Below are 26,347 nucleotides of genomic sequence, written 5' to 3' on the forward strand. Positions count from 1 at the left end.
TAGGTCTACATATTTAGATGTTATAAATCAAATTCACAAGTTGTTAAAGAACATGTCTTCTATCTTCCTTTTTCCCCCCCCAAGATTTTATTTAAATTCAAGTTAGTGAACATATAGTGTAGTATTAGTTTCAGGAATAGAATTTAATGAGTCGTCGTTTACATATAACACCCAGCGCTCATCACAAGTGCCCTCCATAATGCTCATCCCCCATTTAGCCTCACTCTCCTCCCCTCCAGCAACCCTCGGTTTGTTCTCTATATTTAAGAGTTTCTTATGGTTTGCCTCCCTCTCTGTTTTTTACCTTATTTTACTTTTCCTTCCCTTCCCCTATGTTCACCTGTTTCTATCTTGCCATCTTGACCAACGTATCTTTTAGGCTCGGAATATAGGATTTGGGCCTCTTTGGAACAGTGGTTTCAAACCTTGGCATTCATCATCACCTGGAGGACCCGTTACAACAAAGCTTGCTGGCCCCACTCCCAGATTCCCTGATTCAGTAAGTCTGAGATGGGGCCGCAAAGGCTACCCTTCTAACAAGATCCCAGGTGATGCGGCCGCCGCTGGTCTGGGACCACACTTTGAAGACATTGGTTCAGATAGCAGACCAGGCTCCAGGTGGGCAAGACAGATTCCTTGCCCCATGGGGTGAGGCATGGCTGGGGAGGAAGGCCAGAGTGTTCACTCTATATCAGGGTTTCTTATCCTCGGCACTGTTGACATTTTAGACCAGATAATTACTCACTGTGCGGAGTCGTCTGGTGCTCTTTAGGATTAGTGTCATCCCTGGCTTCTACCCACGAGATGCTAGTAGCCACCCCCGGACTGACAATTAAAAGGGTCTTACAGACGTTTCCAAATGCCCCTTGAGGGGCAAAGTTAAGCCTGGTGGAGAACCACTGCTCTAAATCATGGAGCCCAGTGCCAGGGCCCTCTGCTCTGGGTCGAGGGGCAGTACTGCACAGAAAAGCAAAAGGATTTCCAAATTTGCTTCTTGAATTGTGTGGCCATAAGACATATATATATTTAAAAATGTATAATTCTTCCTCTGCCCCCAAAATGAGAAGATAGAACTTCTCCAGAATTCTAAAACATCTTGACATTCTGCAAGGAATGACGCATGGATGCATTTCAAGGCTTAGGTGAGCAACCAGATCTCTAGATAGTCGGACCTGTCCTCACACGCTGAAGACACCCAGTGTTCAGTAATAAGGCATTCAATGCTTGTGTTATCCTTATGTTGGGGTTGCTTACTTAAACAATGAAGGTCAGCACAAATTCCCAGAAACCAAGGGCTTCTTCACTTTTGGCAGCAAGAGAACAGGGGAGGAATTACCTAGAAATGTTACACATTTCAGTAGCAGGGCAAAGTCTGTTCTCTTGTGGCTACTGCTGGGGAAAAATAATCTGAGTTTTCATCTTCAATACTAACAGTTGGTCTTGAAATATAAATGCCTAGTGTAGTAGACAGAATACGTTATTTGCTCTTCTAAATATCCTGTTCAGAACTTGGAACGTCTCCACTAAACATTTAGCTCTCTGAATTCAGAAATATTTTCGTGAACACTGTCACATTATTATCTCTGTTTGGTTTCTTTTTTTTTTTTTTTTAATGTTTATTTATTTTTGAGACAGAGACAGAGCATGAACGGGGGAGGGGCAGAGAGAGGGAGACACAGAATCGGAAGCAGGCTCCAGGCTCTGAGCCATCAGCCCAGAGCCCGACGCGGGGCTCGAACCCATGGACCGTGAGATCATGACCTGAGCCGAAGTCGGACACTTAACCGACTGAGCCACCCAGGCGCCCCTCTGTTTGGTTTCTATAGACTAGATATGTTATTAAAAAATTAGTTAAATTATTTTGTCAAATAGAAAGATGGCCTGGAAATTCTGACAAGAAGGCATAATAGGTTTAAAACAAAGCAGGAATGAGTATCACTATAGAGTCATTTGTCTGGTAAGTTAGCTCAGCTTATGCTTTATACAGGAAAACTTCCCCCTGGTAGTAATGTTTAAAGGACAGCATAAAGTCTGAGTTAATTTTTCCAGTAAACTTAGCATTTCTAAAAATATTTTTGTTGAATTCCTAACTGAAGGCATATCATTTTATTCATTGGTCTGGCACAGAGGTAGAGTGTAAGAACTGTATGAGGCAATGAGCTATAGGTCCAAGTGACAAAAACTATCCCAAAGCAGAGAGGAGAATGTTATGAATTTAAATTAAATCACAGTATTGATATTTCATAAAATTTAAACATCAATAAAACTAGGTATTTAATCCATATTTATCTAAAATTATAACATGAAGTAAAATATAAGTTTATAAAATATAACTATTAACTATACATTATTCTAACATAAGTTAGAAAATAAAATTAATATCGAATGCCTGGGTGGCTCAGATTCTCTCTGCCCCTTCCTTGCTCTTGCATGTGTGTGCACTCTCTAAGTTAAAAAAAATTAAGTTAAATTAAATTAATTTTAAAAAGTATTGTTGAAAATAAACATGTCATTAAAAGTGAAACAATTAACCAATCATAAAAATTTTTAATTAAAATGTCATTTGATCGTTTTTAAAATTCAATCTTATGAAGCAAATGGAGTACATGGGGTCAAGTGGTAAGTATAGTTTTGAGCAAAAGTGTCTGCCTCTTTCAGAATGCACACTAGCCCAGGGCACTTGCATGGCTCAGTTGGTTAAGCATCCAACTTTGGCTCAGGTCATGATCTCACAGCTTGTGGGTTTGAGTTCTGTGTCAGGCTCTGTACTGACAGCCTGGAGCCTCCTTCAGATTTTGTGCCCATCTCTCTCTGCCTCTCTCTGGCTCATGCACTCTCTCTCTTTCTCTCTCAAATATAAATAAACATTAAAAAAATAAATTATTTAAAAAGAAAGAATCTACACTATCCAACTCTTTCCTTCGGTCCTTTGGTCTATTTTATGTGCAGAAAATTCCATGGCTTTTTTGATAACTTGTAGAAAACCTTTGGAAGAATTTTTAAACTCTTTTTAAGAAACAGATTCAACATTTTATTGAGAGTGGCTTGAGTTTAGTTTCAAAGAAAGTGTTTCCTCTTTGTCTTCACTTGTCAGTTGATCAATATAAAAGCAGGGATTACCAATTTCAACTACAATACGCCATTTTTTTGTTCCACTAATTCAGAAAGACTGTGAGCCAGAGTAGAATTAATTTTTCTAACAGAAGTCTTGCTTTGTCAAGTGCCTGTTTTCTTCCTCCTCTTGAAAACTATAGAAGTATAGAAAATACCCCTTTATTCAATTAAGACAGACTACGTCTCTGGATATAAGATAAAATAATACAAACTTTAGGGATTTAAGTATATATATATATATATATATATATATATACACATATATATACACACACACATACACTGAGGATTTTATATGTATATTATATATACATATTTATTATATATATACATATATACATTTGTATAAGTGTACACTTATATATATGTATATGTATATATATACACATATATATTAAGTATATATATGTACATTTTTTTTTCATGTATATATTCAGTTACTAGTTTTACACAAACAAACAAAAAAACCTCAGGATTTTAGCCCCTAAAATACCACTGGAATATCTGAGTATGAAAAACTAGAAATGTAATCAATTTCTAAGGAGATGTGGACGGTCTTCAGAAAAGTGGGTGCCAGAGAACCAAGAGCCCTCAGGACCCTCTACCTCTCATCTACCCTCTTCTGTGAGAAGAAGCAGGAGGTGATGTGAGGGTGGCTTTATTGTCTCCATGTGACTTTCCACAAACCAGAGGACAGGCTGCCTGCTCTTCTAAACTCAAATTCATTCATCTTCATGAACAAAAAGGAAAGAAGTCTCTTCTTCTAGCTCAACCAAAAACAAATCTCGTTGAAGAACTTTAAGTATCCCAAATCCAATCACTGTGACCTAGAAGTGAAGTCCTTTGATTGATTCAGCTTGGGTTAGGTCCCTCCCCCTTAACCAGTCACTGAGGCCAAGAAGAGTGGTTCATGTACAAAATGGCAGCTCCCATTTGGATCCCAAGGATAGAATGAGGAGTGAAGCAAGTCCCCAAAAGTAAGGGATACAGGGAAGCAACTTAATAAATGTCTGCTACAAGTGATTTTAATTGAAATTTTTTACTTAAAAGATGATTATGCCTCAGAGTCAAGATTCTACATGTTCCTTTGTTACTGTTTAGAAGAGGTAGGAAGGATAAAAACTTGGGTAGAAATTAGATTTGACTTATGTTCATAAATGAAATACTGGGTTACTCCGTAAGTGTTCAAGCTGATAATGTTGTAAGGTGAATTGGATCTCAGGAGGAACATTATCCTGGCAGAATTAAACAAATGACGCAGTCAGATGGACAAAGGCTAAACCTGATGACTATGGGGTTAATAAGGTGTAATGCAAATGGAGACAACACAAGGGTGTTGTATTTAGACGCAGTCCCTTCCTCGAGGGGCTATTATTTTAGTTAGAGAAACAAATAACAAACATGTTAAAAATAATTTCTAATACTGTGCTTTGAAGATAGCAAAATAAGCAGAGAGTGACTTGGTGTGGGTGAAAGCTGCTTCAACTAGGGTTGCTAAGGAAGGCCTTTCTAAGTGTTTGATGTACGAGCTAAGACGACATGAATGATGAGAGGGAGCCGATCACATAAAGGTCTACAGATCAGCATTCCAAGCAGGAAGAACAATGAGGGCAAAAGCCCCTGAGGTGGAAATGAGTTTGCAGTTTGAACATCAGTAATAAGGTCATCGTGTCTAAAGTTCATGGACACGTGGAGAATGCTAGAAAAGAGGGAGGGAGGGGCCAGTGTCTTACAGGCCAGAGTAAGAATTGGATTTTGAGCCCAAACTATATAAATAATAAGAAAAGACTAGTGGGTTTGCCATGCAGATAATGTCATCGCTGACTGTCAGTCTTGTCTTGGAGGTAAAAGCCAGTCAAAATGCAGTAAGTTTGAAAGACACTATGAAAAAGATAACAGATCTAAAGTTAGTCATCACCAGGAGTCTTCTGGTAAAAGTTCCAAAATGAGTAAGGTGCCAGATAAGGACTTCTAACAGAAAGAATACAGGCCTCTTTGGTCAATTACTGATGGATTATCTTAAATCACGTTCTTAACTTCCCAGAACTCACTCATATTTATGTCCAATGGCAATGCTATATTCATTATGATGACTGGGGAATCCAAGTCCCCCAGAGACATTATGGAGATGCATTTTTTCCATTCTAGAATCTTCTGGCTCACATCAGCCCTGGTATTTTTGGCTAAAAGCTGAGTCTTGACAGTACTTAATTCTGGAGAACCATCTGTTGGTTTTAAAAATCAGGATATGAGTCCATTTTCCACTGATAAACTTTTCACCACAAAATGGAATGTAAGAGAGTAAAAAACAATCTGATTAGTTCAGAATCCCACGTAGTTCCATTCTAATTAATAATGGCAAATTTCTCTATACCACTGAGAAGTTTCCTTTTAAGTTCATAAAATATTCATTAACTCCACCAACACAGTTTGAGATTCAGTTTTCTAAATTTTTTTTTTAACGTTTATTTATTTTTGAGAAAGAGAGAGACAGAGCATGAACGGGGGAGGGTCAGAGAGAGAGAGAGGGAGACACAGAATCTGAAACAGGCTCCAGGCTCTGAGCCGTGAGCACAGAGCCCGACACGGGGCTCAAACTCACGGACCGCGAGATCATGACCTGAGCCGAAGTCGGCCGCTCAATTGACTGAGCCACCCAGGCACCCCGAGACTCAGTTTTCTAACAAATATCTAAATTCTTGGTAGAGCCTACTGTTGGCGATCATACAGCAATGCTTTCAGGACAACTGATAGACTTACCTTGCTTTATTAAAGCCTCATACCCAGTAGTCTCATGGAAGAACTTAAAAAAACAGTTTTACTTCCTTTAGGATACAGCACTTCTTCGGGAAATTATTCTTCATCCTCACTCCAGAATAACACGTTCCAGGGAACGATACACTCACACTCTGGGCTATCTGATTTTCTTCTCACCCAGGCAGTCACTTAACCAGCTTCTTGGAAATGTGTAGGATTGAATTCCCTGTGCCCAAGCTACATGCCTGCCAGAAAAACCGTGAAGCTGCTGTGTGAAAGAAAACAACTTTTTATGGATGTGCTTCAGCTAACTTCTACTCAGAATATGCCTACCGTCTACTTATTACTATAAGTGGCTTTTTGAAAACTGAAAAACACTTATATTGTTGTCCTGCATGCATGATGAATTTTCTCCACTGCTGCACCTCCTCACTACTATCTACTTAAAAATCCCACATTGGGGGCGTCTAGGTGGCTCAATCAGTTAAGTGGCCGATTCTTGATTTTGGCTCAGGTTTGTGAGATCCAGCCCTGTGTCAGGCTCCACGCTGACAGCATAGCGTCTGCTTGGGATTCTCTCTCTCCCTCTCTCTCTGCTCCTCCCCTGCTCACACTTGCTCGCTCTCTCTCTCAAAATAAATAAATAGACTTTTAAAAAAATGCCACAATGATAAGATCATTAGGTGGTATGGTACTAAGACTTACCCCAAAAATCTTGACGGGAGCAATACTAAAAGGGATTTATGTTTAAGAACCTGGTTGGCCACATCAATCGGGTCATGTTTATTGATTAACTGGATGTATAGGGACTCTACTGTACTCTACTCCCCACGAGGCCCTTTGCTTTTGCTTGGACTGGCATCCCGGCACCATATTTTTCTGTGACCTAGCAAAGTTCCTTGATCTAAGCCTCAGTTTCCTCATACGTAAAGTAGAAATAATAATGCTATGTCTATTGCAAGATTATAGTGTGGATAAATTGGGTTAATACATATCAAGGACTCAGAGCAGCCTGGCACACAATGAAAATTAGTCATTACTATTTTGTATAACCTTTCTGGGAAATAAGATAAAGAATAAAAAAATAAAAGTAAAATGGTATGGCATTGTAGAATTAAGAGGGAAATTGTGTAATACCAATTCTTATGTACCACAGAAAGTATAGAGAGAAAAAAAGACATGCAGATGAGAAAGTCTTCACAGAAGTCATGGGGCTTGAGTGAGGCCCTGAGAATTTGGAGAGGAAATGTATGGACATTTATGGACAAAGACACAGAAGCAGGAAAGAATGTGCCCGTGGAACACGGATAAAGGACAAGTCAGTCTTGAAAGAGAAGGAGCGTATAAAGGGATACAAAGTTAAAGAAAGATGAAATAGTTTATGGTGAGTCCACTAATTGGGGAAAATAGTCCAAACTTTTTTAAAAAAAATATATGTGAAATGAAAGATTTTTTCAGAGAAATTATTTATTTCTACCTTAATCTATTCAGTCTTCTATAACAAATTACCATAGCCTGGGTGGCTTGTAAACAACAGAAATTTATTTCCCACAGTTCTGGAAGTTGAGAAATCCAAGACCAAGGTCTTGGCAGATTTGGTGTCTGGTAAATACCCGCTTCCTTGTTTATAATAAGATGGCCATCTTCTTGCTGGGTCATCACATGGTGGAAGGGGTGAAAGAGCTCTCTGGGGTTTCTTTTACAAGGACACTAATTCCATTCATGTGGGCTCCACTCTCATGACCCAAACACTTCCCAAAGGCCCCACCTCCTAATACCATTACACTTGACATTAGGAATTAACATATGAATTTGGAGGAACACAAACATTCAATAGCAATTGAACATGATGTTCCTACTATGGCAGGTAGGTCCCTATTAATAATTTATCCATGGGATACTGAGTGCTTCCCAGGAAATGGAGGCACCCAACATTTCCTAATCCTACTTCCCCCACCAACCACTACTCACATTCCTATGCTCCTCTTTACAACAAAATCCCTCCAAACAGTTCTTTTTAAAAAAAAATTTTTTTTAATGTTTATTTATTTCTGAGACAGAGAGAGACAGAGCATGAGTGGGGGAGGGGCAGAGAGAGAGGGGGACACAGAATCTGAAGCAGGCTCCAGGCTCTGAGCTATCAGCACAGAGCCCAACGCGGGGCTCGAACTCACAAACCATGAGATCATGACCTGAGCCGAAGCCGGACGCTCAACCGGCTGAGACACCCAGGTGCCCCCCTCCAAAAAGTTCTATACTATCTTTTATTTCTCTCCTTTCACTATCTTATGTTTTTGCCCCACTCACTCCACTAAAACTACTCATGCCAATGACATGCACATTGCTGAAACCAAAAGTCAGTTTTCAGCCCTCATTTTACTTGACTTCTCAGCAACTTTTAACACAACTGACCGTTGCTTCTGCCTTGATACATTTCTTCCCTTGGTTTCCAGGATATCACATCCTCCTACCCCTGGGTTGTCCTCTCTCATCTCCTTTGGCTTTACTACTTCTCTTCTCCCACCCTCTTAATGTTAGGGCTCAGCTCTTGGTCTTATCTTCTCTATCTAAACTCGCTCTTAGGGCAGCAGGGTGGCTCAGTCAGGTAAGCATCAGACTTCAGGTCAGGTCATGATCTCACTATTTGTGACTTTGAGGCCTGCATCAGGCTCTGTGCTGACAGCTCAGAGCCTGGAACCTGCTTCGGATTCTGTGTCTCCTTCTCTCTCTCTGCCCCTCCCCCACTCACACTCTATCTCTCTCTATATCAAAAATAAATATGCATTCAGAAAAATTAAAAAATAAATACATAAATTCACTCTCTTGGTTATGTCACCAGTCCCATAAATTTATACTGTCTGTATCCAAGTGACTTTCAAATATATAGCTCTAGTTCAAACATCTCTAATAAACTCCAGACTTGAGGGTCACCTGGGTGGCTCAGTCAGGTAAGCATTAAACTTCAGCTGAGATCATGATCTCATGGTTCGTGAGTTAGAGCTCCACATTGGACTCTGTGCTGTCAGCACAGAACCTGCTTTGGATCCTCTGTCTCCCTCTCTCTCTCTCTCTCTGCCCCTCCCCAGTCTGCATTCTCTCTCTCACTCTCAAAAGTAAGTAAAACTTAAAAACAAAGAAACAAACAAACAAACAAAAACTTCAGATGGCTTTCCAGGTGAATTCTACCAAACATTTAAGGAAGAGTTAACACCTATTCTGTTCCAAAAGATAGAAATGGAAGGAAAACTTCTAAACTCTTTCCATGAAGCCAGCATTACCTTGATTCCAAAACCAGACAGAGACCCCAAGTGGGATTTATACCTGGGATGCAGGGCTGGTTCAATATCCGCAAAACAATTAACATGGTTTATCACATCAATAAAAGAAAGTACAAGAACCATATGATCCTCCAATAGATGCAGAGAAAGCATTTGACAAAATACAGCATCGTTTCTTGATAAAAACCCTCAAGAAAGTGGGGATAGAAGGAGCATACCTCAAGATCATAAAAGCCATATATGAACGACCCAACACTAATATCATCCTCAATGGGGAAAAACTGAGAGCTTTCCCCCTAAGGTCAGGAACAAGACAGGGATGTCCATTCTCGCCACTGTTATTCAACATACTATTCGAAATCTTAGCCTCTGCAATCAGACAACACAAAGAAATAAAAGGCTTTCAAATCGGCCAGGAGGAGGTCAAACTGTCACTCTTCGCAGATGACATGATATTCTACATGGAAAACCCAAAAGATTCCACCAAAAAACTGCTAGAACTGGTTCATGAATTCATCACAGTTATAGGATACAAAATCAATGCACAGAAATCCATTGCATTCCTATTCACCAACAATGAAGCAACAGAAAGAGAAATCAAGGAATTGATCCCATTTACAATTGCACCAAAAACCATAAAATACCCAGGAATAAATCTAACCAAAGAGGTGAAAACTCTATACACTGAAAACTATAGAAAGCATATGAAAGAAATTGAAGAAGACACACACAAAAAAGGAAAAAAAGATTCCATGCTCCTGAATAGGAAGAATATTGTAAGTAAAACTTAAATATTGTTAAAATGTCGATACTACCCAAAACAATCTACATATTCAATGCAATCCCTATCAAAGTAACACCAGCATTCTGCACAGAGTTAGAACAAATAATCCTAAAATTTGTATGGACCCAGAAAAGACCCTGAATAGTCAAAGCAATCTTGAAAAAGAAAACCAAAGCAGGAGGCATCACAATCCCGGACTTCAAGCTATACTAGAAAGCTGTAATCATCAAGACAGTATGGTACTGGCACAAGAACACTCAGATCAATGGAACAGAATAGAGAACCCAGAAATGGACCCACAAACCTATGGCCAACTAATCTTTGACAAAGCAGGGAAGAATACCCAATGGTATAAAGACAGTCTCTTCAGCAAGTGGTGCTGGGAAAACTGGACAGTGACATGCAGAAAAATTAACCTGGACCACTTTCTTACACCATGCACAAAAATAAACTCAAAACGGATGAAAGACCTGAATGTAAGACAGGAAGCCATCAAAATCCTAGAGGAGAAAGCAGGCAAAACCTCTTTGATCTTGGCCACAGCAACTTCTTACTCAACATGTCTCCGGGGGCAAGGGAAACAAAAGCAAAAATGAACTACTGGGACCTCATCAAAATAAAAAGCTTCTGCACAGCGAAGAAAACAATCAGCAAAACTAAAAGGCAACTGACAGAACGGGAGAAGATATTTGCAAACGACATATCAGATAACGGGTTAGTGTCCAAAATCTATAAAGAACTTATCAAATTCAACCCCCAAAATACAAATAATCCAGTGAAGAAATGGGCAAAAGACATGAATAGACACTTCTCCAGAGAAGGCATCCAGATGGCCAACCGACACGTGAAAAAATGCTCAACATCACTCATCATCAGGGAAATATAAATCAAAATCACAATGAGATACCACCTTACACCTGTCAGAATGGCTAACATTAACAATTCAGGCAACAACAGACGTTGGCAAGGATGTGGAGAAAGAGGATCTCTTTTGCATTGTCGGTGGGAATGCAAGCTGGTGCAGCCACTCTGGAAAATAGTATGATGGTTTCTCAAAAACATAAAATAGAACTACCCTACAACCCAGCAATTGCACTACTAGGTATTTATCCAAGGGATACAGGTGTGGGGTTTCGAAGGGACATATGCACCCCAATGTTTATAGCAGCACTATCAACAATAGCCAAAGTATGGAAAGAACCCCAATGTCCATCGATGGATAAATGGGTAAAGAAGATGTGGTATATATATATATATATATATATATATATATATATATATACACAATGTAGTATTACTCAGCAATCAAAAAGAATGAAATCTTGCCATTTGCAACCACGTGGATGGAACTGGAGGGTATTATGTTAAGCGAAATTAGAGAAAGACAAATCTCCTATGACTTCACTCATATGAGGACTTTAAGAGACAAAACAGATGAACATGAGGGAAGGGCAACAAAAATAGTATAAAAACAAGGAGGGGGACAAAACATAAGAGACTCTTAAATATGGAGAACAAACTGAGGGTTACTGGAGGAGTTGTGGGAGGGGGATGGGCTAAATGGGTAAGGGGCACTAAGGAATCTATTCTTGAAATCATTGTTGCACTATATGCTAACTAATTTGGATGCAAATTTTTAAAAAAATTTTAAAAAACAACTTTAAACTCCAGACTAGAGTCCATTTGGATGTCTAATAGACATCCCAAATTTCACAAGATCACAGAACTGATCTTTCTCCCCAGACCTGCTCCAGCTACAGTCTTCCCCATCTCAGTTTACTACAATACTATCTTTACAGTTGCTTGAGTCAAAAAAAAACCTTTCAGTCATTCTTGACTCTTCTCAATCTCCAATCAATATCCAATCTGTCAGGGAGTCCTGTTGGCTCCACTTTTTAAAATATATTCAGGATTAAATCATTTATGGCCATGTTCTCTGCTACCATTCTGATCTGAGCCACCCAAATGTCTTACTTGGATGACTTCAGTGGCCTCCTAACTAGTCTTCCTGCTTCTACTCTTGCCTTCCTACGGCATATTCTCAATAACAACCAGAGTGATACCTTTTAGTCAGAAAATGGCTACAATAAAAAGTAAATAATAACAAGTATTGACACGGATATGGAGAAATTGGGACCCTCATGCAGTGCTGGTAAAAGTATAATGTGGTGCAGCCCTTTTGGAAGACAGTTTGGCAGTTCTTCAAAAAATTAAAAATCTGACCTAGCAATTTTAGTCCTGAGTCTACACCCAGGAGAAACTAAAAACATACATTCACACAAAACTTGTACATCAATGTTCTTAGCAACATTTTCATAAGAGCCAAAAAAATGGAAACAACCCAAATATCCATCAATTGATGAATGGATAATCAAAGTGTGGATATATCTACACAATGGAATATTATTCAGCCATAGATAGGAATGAAGCACTGATACATATTATAAAACATAGATAAACCTTGAAAACATTATGCTAAGTGAAAGAGACCAGACAAAAAAAGGCATATATTAGATGATTCTGTTTTTATGAAACGTGCACAATGGGCAAGTCTCTAGAAGCAGAAAGTCGTGTTTGTCAGGGGTTTAGGGAGGAGAAACGGGGAGTGACTGTTAGAGGCATGGGGTTTCTTTTCCAAGTGATGAAATGTTTAGGAATCAGTGGTGATGACTGCACAATATTGTGAATATATTAAAAATGACTGAATTGTACACTTTTAAAGAGTGAATTTTATGGTATATGAATTATATTGTATATTTTTAAAAAAGACCATAAGGATTCAAACTTCTTTTCCATGGTTTCCTTGTACAGGACCAGCAGCCTGGGCTGAATCTATTACCACACAGGATTCAGTCTTGTCTTTGAGCTTCACGAGTTTCATGGAAGTCAATCAATAAGGAAACTATCCTTATGTGACAAATGGAATCTGAAGTTAGAAGATTTTCCCTAGAAGTACACTTCCGGGAAAAATTTCGATATAAATCCTTATATCAGCGACTCTCAGGTAATACAATTGAGTCTATCTTTGTGGTTTAGCCCAAAATAAAGAAATATTCTTTGGAAGCCTGGTGCTTCTATTGACCAACTCTAAAACATTAGGACACAAAATCAAACTTCAACCAATCCCATATAGGAATTTTTGTCAAAGTAGAATAGCCTATTTCCAGATGATCTGGTTTTATATAGAGATAAAGTTTATGAAGCCAAGAGACACCGAGAATCACATTCTCTTAGACCAACTTTCTCAAATACCAGATGTCTGAACTGAACATTTGGCAAGTATTAGAGGGCAGTCTAAATTCTGATTTGTATTGTTGATTAAATAAATGTCCATATGTTTCTAATACTGGGCATGTAGGTAGCAAAGTCAATATACTGTCATGAGAATTAGGGGCTGATTTATATCCTTGTCTAATCAAATAGTCATCATACTTCCAGGCTGGGGTGAACTCATGATATCTGCAGATGGGCGTAAAAAGTTGTACAGATTCAGCAAAGAACTCTCAATCTTCTTATTTGGGCAAGCACTTAGTTGAGAGCTGAGCATTTGTGCTGTTAGACATGGAAGGTGTAATTTGCATCTGAAAAACTCCAAGTGTAGGTTTTTTAATCAACTGCCTCTATCATGAAAGTATTTCAATAGAAGCCCCGCAAAACATGTAATTTGGTCTAGACTTACATTTTGATAAACTAACTCCAACCTGTACCCTCCCTGCATTTGGAGTTAAAGTGTATTAGTTTGGGACACTACACTACAATGCTATTCTCTATAAATGTTTACTGAATGACTAAATGAATGACTTAATAAATGTATATTATAATATCAAGACAATGATAGAGTTGAATATTTTTCTTATATACTTCTAATAGGTATGCCAGGTGCTATGCTGTACATGAACCATTCTCAGATGACAAAGAGTTTGGAAGTTTTTTCCAACAACTTTATGTTCTAGGTTGTTTCCTTATGTGTCTTCCCCACTACATGGTAAGCTCTTTGATGATATTTTCACCCCTGCATCCTCCACATAATGCCTACTCTAGTTCAAGGCCCATAAGCAGATTCTCAAAACAACAGCAACAACAACAACAACAAAAACCAAAAAAAAAAAAAAAAAAAAAAAAACCCAATAGGAAAGGCATAGTGAATAGAACTAATTGGGGTTGTGCTTTAAGCTTCAAGTTTCTGGGTGTAAAGCATGTTTGAAGGTATAAAGACAGACCTACTCCACTCCAGAAGCTTAAAGAGGACAGCTATAATGTTTTCCCTTCCTTTGGCAGCTGGAGTGTAGATCAATGACTAATCATGGCCAGACAGACCTTTCTGTAGGGACTTTGAATCTAGAGGAAATGACTCAGATGCAGGGTTACTTAGAGTTTGAGGCATCAGTGGCAGAACTGTGAATTCACAGTACAGCTGCGGCTCTCCAGAGACAGTGGGAACAGAGCAGATTCCTAAGTAGCCCATTCCTACTGTAGGAATCAATGGCCTCTTCTTGCCCATTATCTTCATTCCTGCCCCAGCCTGGCTCTCCAGATTTCTGTCCATTCACGATCTACCCAAGAAAACTGAAGAGTTCTCTTGACGGCAATCAGAAAGTACAAAAATACTAAGGTTACCCTTCCTACTCATTTCCTTCAAAGACTTACCACTACTTACCCATTAACTCACTCAAATAATGCTTACGGTTTTCCAGCCACACTGCTCTCTCAGACTTTCCTAGCCTTTCTGTGAAATAAAGGTATGTTTAAAAAAAATCTAAATGTCTTTTTCCATTTTAAATATCTAATATATTGAAATAACATTTTCCCACTATTTTAAGGAAATGAAGAAAGTAGCGTAAGAAATTAAAAAAAAAAAATCCAATATGCATACAATAGCCAAAGATGGCAACCACCAAAATGTGCCTCGTGGGATGAACAGATTTAAAAATGTGGTGTATCCATGCAATGGAATATTTTTCAGCCATAAACAGCAATGAAATGCTGGTCCATAGTTGTATAAAAACACTATGCTAAGTGAAAGAAGCCAGATAATGGAGATGGTTGCATAGCATTGTGAATACACTAAATGCCACCGAATTTACCCTTTAAAATGGTTAAGATGGTGAGTTATATGTATCTCATCAAAATAAAAAACGAAAATCCAATATACAAAAAAATTAGAAGCGATATCAAAGAGAATATTTAAAACAAGATCCCTTCTGTTTATAATAGAGCAGGGTGGCCTGTCAGAAGAATTTTTCGGCTGGCAGAATCTTTGCGGTTGCGACGTTTCCTCAGAACTCTCAACAGAGTTATCGATCATTATGTTAATCCAGTTTTCATATTAAGAAATAACCTATGTTTTGGTGAGTGGAAAATAAAGCTCATTCAAAAGGCTTTTCATTTATCTCTGATCACAGTCACATACCATTTCATTTAGATATCCGTAAGGATGTTGTAAAATGAAGTATAATTTAATGGATCTTGATGGATATAATTTTTCTGCTCTGGCAAAGTTGAAAGTTCTTTCTTACATAGTAGCATCAGTTACTCAACTTTCCAAAGATGTAAGACTTTACATGGGGAAAATAGGCTGAAGATACTGGGATTTATGTCACTCTTCAAACTGAGATAACAAAAATGCGCTGCTAGTTTCTATCCCATAATTCATAGCTCGTTATTGAAAAATTGTTTCAAGTTTGTTCAGTGGAATCCTGGGAAATGACATTTACTCAATTTTTTATTCTAGAATTTTAAAACTTGTTTGTCTTTTATTTCCATCATTTCCACATTTCCCCCCAAATCTCACATACAGCAGGGGTAAAAAAAAAATACATGTGAATACATAACCTCACATATACATCTAAGACCCTCAGTTATTGCTTTCCATCCCCAACAGAACTGAAAAAGAAAACCCCACAAAATAGCAAGTATCCAACTTTCAAAGTATAGGTTTCAGTCTATTTGTATCAAAGCCAGAGTTAGTGTCTTTTCATTCTACTAAGGATCCAAAATGGCGAACTATTTCCTGATTTACATTTCCTAATTACTACTGAGGGTAAACTGAAATACCGTTAACTTTAAGTTCTATTTCTCAACTTATTAAAAAATGTGTGTTGCTTAAAAAGAAATTTTCAGTAACCTCTTGGGAGAAAAACCTCAATATTTCCCCATCCAGGTTGCTTGGAGGGAACCATCTTAATGCTTTTGCAAATACTCAACGTGTTTCCTTTCAGAAGTTGTTAAAATACAATTACTGCATTTACATGTAGCGAGAGGCTTCATCAAAGTGGCTTTTCACTGCAGCCTCTTCAGAGCAGGTGCCTGTCATTAAATATGGTTCTCTCACCTGATTCATTTCCCATGCTCTGGAGGGCTCTATGTGAGAGCACTAACTCACTCTGCATTCATAAGGAAGATGTTATTGCCAATTCCACGAAGCCTTCTGAGAAACTCATCAGTGCTACAAACTACTGACCTTACCCTAAACCCATCTGCTTGCAGGCTAGCTGACTCAACGTCTCCTGCCAGCCATCCGCACACACGTGGTGTTCTTTGGCAGATCTGTGAGCCGTCAGGAATGAGGAGGAGCTCACATTTTTAGAGAGGGTCACTGCGGAGAAAAAAAAGAAAGGGAAAACCCTAATTAGAAACATTTCTGCTCAGGAAACCAAAGGCTAACTTATGCTTTCGCTTTGCTTGCATTTGTGTTTCATTGTTTTAATTAAGAACCACTTGATGAGTGCTTGCCCTGTGCTTAGCACTGCTCTCAGTGTTGTGGAAGACTGCAAAAAGTGAATTAGAAATGTTCTCTGCCCTCCAGGAACCACAGGCTCTAGTGAAAGACATGGCAGTTCTTAACTTTTCTTTACGACTTACAAGACGACCAGAGGCAGCACTCAAATCCCTTGAGTTTATCCAGTGATTTGCACAGCTATCAGGGGTTAGTTGTCACTTTGTTCATTTCATTTCCTTTCAAGAGAGTATGTGAGAAGGCAAGGGTAGCCAAGCGATGTTAAGTTAGGACTAATTTGGTATATGCTCTAATTCCTATTTTACAATAGAGCATCCTCTCTACTTCCTACGCCATAGATTACTTGTGAAACACTGTGCGATTAATCACAGCACAAATGATGATCATGGTGTGGCCAGATGATGCAAAGGACTGACATAAGAGGTCAGTGAATGGAAGGATGATGAGTATGGAACAACAGAATTAATCAAACCCAAGATTACAAACTGCAACACTGGATACTGGTGGGAGATGCCTTTAGGTCCTGTCCATGTAAGGAACTAGGTAGATATCTATTTCCTTTGGATCTAGAGCAAGAGCACAGGGAAGGCGGAAGACCCGCTTTTTTAAAAATAATCAATAATAATTTATTTCAAAACTTTGAATATAGTTTGTTGGACTTTCCATTAGCATTTTACATTTTTTTCTCTTTGTTTTCCCTCCAAGATCTTATTTAAATTCAACTTAGTTAACATACAGTGTGGTATTAGTTTTAGGAGTAGAATCTAGTGATTCATCACTTACATGCAACACTCCGTGCTCATCACAAGAAGCACCCTCCTTAATGCCCATCACCCACTTAGCCCATCCCCCCACCACCTCCCCTCCATCAACCCTCAGTGTGTTCTCTATCATTAAGTCTCTTATGGTTTGTCTCCCTCTCTGTTTTTATTGTATTTTAATTTTCCTTCCCTTCCCCTGTGTTCATCTGTTTTGTTCCTTCAACTCCACATGAGTGAAATCATACGATATTTGTCTTTTCCTAACTGACTTATTTCACTTAGCGTAACACATTCTAGCTCCATCCACTTTGTTGCAAACGGCAAGATTTCATTCTTTCTGATTGCCAAGTAATACTCCATTGTATATACATACCACCTCTTCTTTATCCATTCATCGGTCAATGGACATGTGGGCTTTTTCTATAATTTGGCTATTATTGATAAAACTGCTATAAACATTGGGGTGCCTGTGCCCCTTTGAATCAGTACTTTTGTATCCTTTGGGTAAATACCTAGTAGTGCAATCGCTGCATTGTAGGGTAGTTCTATTTTTAACTTTTTGAAGAACCTCCATATTGTTTTCCAGAGTGGCTGTACCAGTCTGCATTCCTACCAACCAGTGTTAAGAGGGTTCCCCCTTCTCTGCATCCTCGGCAACATCTGTTGTTTCCTGAGTTGTTAATGTTAGCCATTCTGACAGGTGTGAGGTAGTATCTCGTAGTTTTGATTTGTATTTCCCGGATGATGAGTGATGTTGAGCATTTTTCATGTGCCTTAGCCATTTGTATGTATTCTTTGGAGAAATGTCTATTCATGTGGAAGACCCACTCTAATACCCTATTCCAGGAGGTGTCAATGATATCAGAATGACAGAATATTAATAATTGTTGAAGCTGGGTGATAATAAAGAGTCTAAAAATTGTATTCTAGCAGCTATATGGTCATAACAATTTAAACCCAGATGTTTTTACATATATTATGGACATTTCAAATAACAAAATAACTTAGGGGGAAATGTTCTGTGCGTTGGAAATAACATCTATGAATCCCTACTGCCAGCTGTTATCATAGTAAAACAAAACAGATGAAATTAGTCAGTAAATCCTGTGAAGTCACTTAAGACTTATTAAGCTCAAATAGCTGATAGGTGTTCCAGTGGGTGGCCAATGGCAGAAACACACAGCTCACCACAGTCCCACTCATCAGAACTGTCCAAGCAGTCGGCTTCACCATCGCACCAGCGCTCACGGGACACACACTCATGGTTCGCGCATTCGAGTTCATCGTCTTGGCAAAATGCTGGCATGGGGAACAAGAAGCGAGACGATGGAAACATTAAACAAGTATGATCATCATTCACATGCACATTATCATCTGTCAGCAGGAGCAGGGAAGGAAGAAAAGCCGCGGGTCTCTGAGGTCTCCAAACAGGTTTCAGGACAGAATAACTGAATTGGTAAAAACTCCTATCACAGATGCCAATCCATACAAATATCGAGCATTTAAATGATACTACCATCTCCAAGTCACTAAATTGTCTAGTTCTGACACCAGGATTGAAAAAGTGGTACCCAGAGCAGCAGAACTTCGAAAGATTGAGAGAACAGCATTAAAATCTGTTGTGGCATGAGGCAAGCACTGGGGATGAGCAGAATGAAGTGACCACAAGATGGAAACCAGCTCTGTCCACATACATGGATAATGTTTATTCTTTAAAAATCTCCACTATTAAATGACTCCCTGAATCACATACTAATTCTGCTGGGTTTTTATTTTTATTTATTTATTTATTTATTTATTTATTTTTTAACGTTTATTTATTTTTTTTGAGACAGAGAGAGACAGAGCATGAACAGGGGAGGGTCAGAGAGAGGGAGACACAGAATCTGAAACAGGCTCCAGGCTCTGAGCTGTCAGCACAGAGCCCGACGCGGGGCTCGAACTCACGGACCGCGAGATCATGACCTGAGCCGAAGTCTGCCGCTAAACCGACTGAGCCACCCAGGCGCCCCTCTGCTGGGTTTTTAAAATCATAGTGACACTCCTTGATTGCTCACCTGCCTAACATCCATTTCCTTTCTTTCTCCTTTTTTAAGGGGACCTGATTCTGTTCAGCTTCCCACAGCTCCAGAAGATCTTGACTAGTGTAAGTGGGACATTGCATTTTCTAGCTACAACTATTTTTCTTCTGAGTATAGTTACTAGCCCAACGGAAAAGATGGAACCCAAGATCAGAGTTCTGGCCTACCATTTCTGGGGTTGTGCTTTCCAAGATAGTTCCTACCCAAACCCTGCTGGCCAGATCATGCATCCCAACCTGGGACAGGGGCAGCCTGAAGGAAACAGCATTTTTTCTAATTGGTTTTCACTAAGGGGTGCTTCTTTTTGCAATCCAGCTATTTAGGTGGTATCTTTTCTAATTCACACAAAGACCCCTGAATGCTAGCTGGAACCTTGTTCAAAGTTGGCCAATCTGAGTGAACCCTTAAGTGATATTCCAGAGATGAGGGCAAGGTCATCATCACTCCTTCTCACTGGATATGATCAAGAAAGCATGGCATCTCAGTTACTCTTGGCAGCCATCTTTTGACTCTCGCAGACCTAGTCTGAAGTCAAGCTGAACTTAAAGAATCTAAGAAGAGGTGCTGAACTCCAACATCTAGCCTCAAGAATCCTTCCTGTACTTGACTTTTAAAATGATAATACAAGACATAGTGATACATATGATATAAAATAAAATAAAATAAAATAAAATAAAATAAAATAAAATAATAAAATAAAGTAAAATAAAATAAAAAAGTCTTCACTGTTTAAGTCAGCCTGAGCTGGGCTTTCTGTTACTAGTAGATAAAATATCTTGAGAGATAATTTTTTTCTGGTTCTCAAAGTAGTGGCCATTCATTTAGAAAATGTAGAAAAGACAGAAAAGCAAAAACACTTAATAATCCCACCACCTAGAGATAAGAACTGTAAACTGTTTCTGTGACTTTCTGATCTTTTCCTATATGTGGGTATCAGCATTTTAAAAATTCACGACAATAGTGCACATAATACTTTATATTTTGTTTTATTTGCCTAATGACATGTAATGAACCCAGGAGAAATTATTCTTTCCATTTGATTTTTAATGTTTGCATATTATTGCATTTTAGGGTTGTATTTTCTGTCCCCTTTTTTTATATAGTTGGATAAAATTATAATTTTTCCATGTGATAAATAATACTAGAATAATATCACTGTGCATATAATTTACACATGTTTATGTTCTTGCATATATTTTTATAAGTGGAGATTTGTTCGTAAGATCTGAACATACTAAAAGCTTTTGATACATATTTCCAAATTTCTAGATTACATTCAAAATTAGAGGTAATCAGTGTTTAACATCTAAAAAGTTGTGTTGGTCAATTCAAGGTAAGCACTTACAACAGTTTTTTTCATCCATGGCATCAGGGCAGTCTGGGAACCCATCACAGATAACTGTGTGCTTCAAACATTGTTTATTGGATGGACATTCCCAAAGATCTCTCTCTTTACAGCCTGAAGACAGAAGAAAAGGTTATTTGCAATAGATGTGGAGATAAAAATAATGATGGATTTGATGAAACAACGTAGAAAAATTATAGCACAAAGTCATGATTTCTTTCTTCCTAAAAAGTCTTGACTTCTGGGGGTGCCTGGGTGGCTCAGTCAGTTAAGTGTCCGACTCTTGATTTTGCTCAGGTCATGATCTCACGGTTCATGAGATGGACCCCCACGTCAGTCTCTGCGCCGGCAGCACGGAGCCTGCTTGGGATTCTCTCTCTCCCTCTCTCTCTGCCCCTCCCCCACTCACATGCTCATTCTCTCTCTCTTCTCTCTCTCTCTCAAAATAAATAAATAAACATTTTTTAAAAAGGCTTGGCTTGACTTCTGTATACCATGAAAACTGTAATTTTTAGAGCAGAAATATTTGATAATCTCCATGCTGCAATATAAATAGGACAGCTTTCCTAAGAGAAGATCAAAAGTGACATATGGGAAAAGGGGGAAAAAATGGAAAAACAGCTATGCACTGACGCTCATCTTTGGCTGTTCTTTTTGCCTTCGGAGTCCATTTGCCAATGCATTAGACTCAACTATGAAATGATAACTTATGCTTTAAGTAAATATGCTAAAACCTAGTGATTTAGATGCATATTATCTTAAAAATGTAATTTCAGCCAACAAATAGAAAGGCCATCTGTGTGTTTAGTAAGAGGCGCCTCCTATGCCAAATAGCAACAAAATTAATTTATTTTTATTTTTTTTAATTTTCAATGTTTATTTATTTATTTATTTTAAATATATGAAATTTATTGTCAAATTGGTTTCCATACAGCACCCAGTGCTCATCTCAAAAGATGCCCTCTTCAATACCCATCACCCACCCTCCCCTCCCTCCCACCCCCCATCAGCCCCCATTTTGTTCTCATTTTTTAAGAGTCTCTTATGCTTTGGCTCTCTCCCACCCTAACCTCTCTTTTTTTTTTTCTTTCCCTCCCCCATGGGTTCCTGTTAAGTTTCTCAGGATCCACATAAGAGTAAACCCATATGGTATCTGTCTTTCTCTGTATGGCTTATTTCACTTAGCATCACACTCTCCGTTTCCATCCACGTTGCTACAAAGGGCCATATTTCATTCTTTCTCATTGCCATGTAGTACTCCATTGTGTATATAAACCACAATTTCTTTATCCATTCATCAGTCCAACAAAATTCATTTAAAAGCCAGGTACAAAAGCTGTTACTTCAGTAACATAGTCTAAGAGATCTAAGGATGTCAACTTCATCAATTAATAGGAGAAATGAACGTAATTTGCACAAGATCAGGACCATAAGCTTGAACTGTAATTTGCCTATTTAATAGCAAGAACTTGCAATGAAATTAAAAAATGCCATTTGCATCAAAGGCAGTGCGTTTCATACATCTGCTGAAACATGCCAAGAGTCTAATGCATTCTTGTCACTCCAGTGGGATCCATGGTCCTTACTAGGCTGCTAGGTGCACGAAGGAGGAGTCCACATGCTGTTCATCTTTGGCTTCCCGCCCCCCTCCCATGTCACAATAGCCCTTGCCAGGCCTTCAACACATGTGCATTTTAAATGATGGGGGGTGGGAGGGAGGAGAGGGTGGGTGATGGGCACTGAGGAGGGCACCTGTTGGGATGAGCACTGGGTGTTGTATGGAAACCAATTTGACAATAAATTTCATATTAAAATAAACAAACAAACAAACAAACAAACAAATGTAGGGAACAGAAAGTCTCTTCACTTCCCAGGAAAAGATCATTTAGTTTAAGGTGAGTGAAATGCAAAGCAGTGATCAAATAAGGACTTTCTTAGAAGAGGCTATTTCCTGTTTGACCTACTACAAATAATTCAGAGAAATTTTGTGGGTGATTGACTCAGCTTTCTTGGAATCCATTATAAGAAAAAAAAATCTGCTCTTATCAAAATTTTCATTGAAAACAGTTACCAAAATAAGTCACTAGAAGAGAAATTTTAATTATGAGCTACAATTAGATTTAAAGTGTTTCACCATTCAAAACTCTAGGAAATGAACAGTGAGGGTGTTTCACTAGCGGTACATCTGGAACAGTCTTAGGCCCAGAAATGTCTATTCTAGGAACTCATGGGTATATTATGGAGTTTCAGCTAGCAGAGGATACAGACATCATCTGGAGTGTTCGGACAATAACAGTCTCATCAGTCTCATTACAAACGTCACCACTTGCCAGCAGAGGATGAGAGAAAACAGTGTGAGCCTTTCTGATTATTCACAAGGTACCCTTCCTAAAAGTCCGGAGAATGTGGACTTTTGGAATGGGCCATGAACGACCACAGGAGTAGATTTTCTGGGACATCCATAAGGCCTGCATTCTTAACAGTAATGATGATAATAATGATAGAATTCATTATCCACTACATATACACATTATAAATATTCATTTTTTAAAAAATATTCAGCGCTCAAATTTCTTTCTTTCTTTCCTTTTTTTTTTAGAGAGAGAGAGAGTTCAAGAAGGGCAGAGAAAGAGAGAGAAAGAGAGAGCAAATCTCAAGCAGGCTCCATGCTCAGCAGGGAGCCCGACATGGGGCTCAATCCCATGACTCTGGGATCATGACCTGAGCTGAAATCAAGAGTCGGATGCTGAACCAATCGAGCGACCCAGGCTCCCCAGTTTTATTTCTTATAATAACACCACAATCTCAGTATGTCAGGTGATGATCATTGTTTTATAAGTGAGAAAAATGACATTTAGAGAAAATAAATCAACTGTTCCAAATCACAGCCTTACAGAGAAAGATCCAGTTGGGATCTTTAGCTGCAGTCTTCTGTAAAATGAGAATGTACCATACACATAAGGGGTAGAAGGCAATTTGAGTCCTACCTCTAATTTCACTAGCTGTGTGACTTTGGATAGGTTACTTAAACTCTCTGAACCTCAGTTTCAATATCTATAAAATAGTAATAATAAGGCCTGCTACATAGGGTTGCTATACAGATTAAATGAGTATGAGCATTATCCTCTGTATCGTCTCTTTTCTCATAGAAGTTTGTGTGGCCTAATACCTCTTTTGTGGAGTTATGATGAGCATAAATGAAGTAGGATGAACAGGTCAAGACATTAGTCACATGGAAGATAGTATTATTATTTTGCAAAGAAACCACTCATTTTAAAGTGATGTTTTTGGTGTAATTATGTTTTAAATGTATGCTTTAAAATGAAAAGAGTGTGCTTCCACTAAAAATTAAAGACATTATGGGGGTGCCTGGGTGGCTCAGTCGGTTAAGCATCGGACTTCAGCTCAGGTCATGATCTCATGGTTCGTGGGTTCGAGTCCTGTGCTGGGCTCTGTGCTGATAGCTCAGAGCCTGGAGCCTGCTTCAGATTCTGTGTCCCCGTCTCTCTCTGCCCCTCCCCTGCTCATGCTCTGTCTCTCTTTCTCTCTCAAAAACAAATGAGCATTTAAAAAATTAAAAAAAAATAAGGACAGATATGGATGGAGTGGGATGTTTAATGGAGTTTCAGGTCATGAAACCAAATAATTGTTTATGTCAGAATGATCACCACCACCACAGAGATCATGACAACACCCACTCCTGAAGGCCATGGTGTGTGGCTAAAGTAACCAAGCCATCCCAGCTTACCCAAGACCTCCTGTTCTGAGCACTAACTGTCCCTCGGTCCAAAAACCTCCCCTGGTCCCAGGCAAACCAGAGGCTTCTTTGCCCTACGTGTGCTAAGTTTGCGCCGTGTCGTTCGCTTCCTCTAGCTTTCGTTTTCACAAAGACTCTGTGAAGCAGCAGGCTTCCCTGCCAGAGGCAGGTCCAACCTGAACTGGGGCACCGTTGGTCTTTTTTTCTCTCTACCGAAAATGTTGTCATCATAGGTAAAGGCAGCAAACCACTTTAAGTGGATGCTTCTTATATTGGAAGGATCTCCCAGGCAAATATAAGGTGAGTAGGTGGGCTCATTAGGTCTGCAGAGTTGAGCTGTAAGAACAAAAACGTAACATCAGGGAGGGGCACCAGGGTGGCTCAGGTGGTTAAGCATCCCATTTGGGCTCAGGTCATAATCTCAAAGTTCGTGGGTCTGGACCCCACCTCGGGCTCTGGACTGACAGCTCAGAGCCTTGAGCTTGCTTCGGATTCTGTGTGAATCTCCCTCCCGGTTCGCACACTCTCTCTCTCTCTCAAAAATAAACAAACATTAATTTTTTTTTCTTTTTATAAAGAAGAGGCAAGGTGAATCTGGGTCCTGGAGCTGCTGGGGCTGGGACAGTCTGGATGCAGCCATGTTGGGCTGGCACCAGAAAGCTGCAGCAGGGAGGCTCAAGGTCCCTGCAGAGCATGCAAGCCTGGGAGATGCAACCTTGGGAGATGGAACCCTGAGAAATAGAACCCTGGGAGATGGAACCCTGAGAGATGCAACCCTGGGAGATGCAACCCTGGGAGATGGAACCCTGGGAGATGGAACCCTGGGAGATGCAACCCTAGGAGATGGAACCCTGGGAGATGGAACCCTGGGAGATGGAACCCTGGGAGATGCAACCCTGGGAGATGGAACCCTGGGAGATGCAACCCTGGGAGATGCAACCCTGGGAGATGCAACCCTGGGAGATGGAACCCTGGGAGATGGAACTCCAATCTCAAGGACCAGCGGCAGCACCTGTAGAACAGCAACACCAGCACAAACCATAGGGCTCGCGGTTCCTGAGCAGCTCCTTCCAACTCCTCCCCCATTTAGGGGTGACATCCCCATGTCACCTTCTTCAACATATGCTGGCTTAGGACCCTCTGAGGAGGCAGGATGGGGGAATGGAAAGGCTTTAAACTGCAGGCTGGGGCCCCCTTCCAAGACTCATCCTGGAGGGAGATGGGGACATCTGCCTCCAGGTAAGTCTACCTCCAGGATGAGACAGCACCCTGCTGCTGGTGTTTACGATGCGAACCAGCGGCTCTGCCCAGCTCGCACTTCAGACATGACATGCCAGCCTTATCTCCTCTGCCATAAACAAGACTTTGGTCTGTCTGAAACAAGACCAAGCAAGACAGGACTCCTCCCCTCCAGGGAGATCCCCAGGGTGACCTTTGAGTTGCCCCCTGGATATGCTGGCACCATGGCAGATGGGTGCTTGGTTATTGCCTTCTGAGGAATGAATAAAGGCACAGAATAAACATTCCAAGCTCTGGAGGATAAAGTGGGCGTTCTCTACGTTTTGCAGGTGAGGAAACCGAGGCCCAGAGAAATTAAGTGACTGGCCAAAAGTCACACAGTCTCTAGGTGCTGAGCTGGGATTTAAATTTCACTCTTATGTGGAGCCTGAGAAATTTAACAGAAGACCATGGGGGAGGGGAAGAAAAAAAAAAAAAGGTTAGAGAGGGAGGGAA

At 39.7% G+C, this 26,347-nt stretch overlaps 1 protein-coding gene across 8 annotated transcripts in view; it reads right to left on the bottom strand.

The window, feature by feature from the left end:
• The window catches only part of CORIN (corin, serine peptidase), a 253,425-nt gene that overhangs the window by 33,793 nt on the left and 193,285 nt on the right, over window positions 1-26,347 (bottom strand). For all 8 annotated transcript variants that reach the window (XM_078446147.2, XM_078446148.2, XM_078446144.2 and 5 more), the window contains 3 exons: window positions 20,857-20,970; window positions 18,619-18,729; window positions 16,399-16,528 (listed from right to left, as the gene is read on the bottom strand). In XM_078446147.2, coding sequence (XP_078302273.2) covers window positions 16,399-16,528; window positions 18,619-18,729; window positions 20,857-20,970 — 355 coding nt within the window. The remainder of the gene's footprint in view (window positions 1-16,398; window positions 16,529-18,618; window positions 18,730-20,856; window positions 20,971-26,347) is intronic.

The sequence above is a fragment of the Panthera onca genome, chromosome B1, assembly GCF_046562875.1.
Source record: "Panthera onca isolate mPanOnc1 chromosome B1, mPanOnc1 haplotype 2, whole genome shotgun sequence".
Taxonomy (NCBI): domain Eukaryota; kingdom Metazoa; phylum Chordata; class Mammalia; order Carnivora; family Felidae; genus Panthera; species Panthera onca.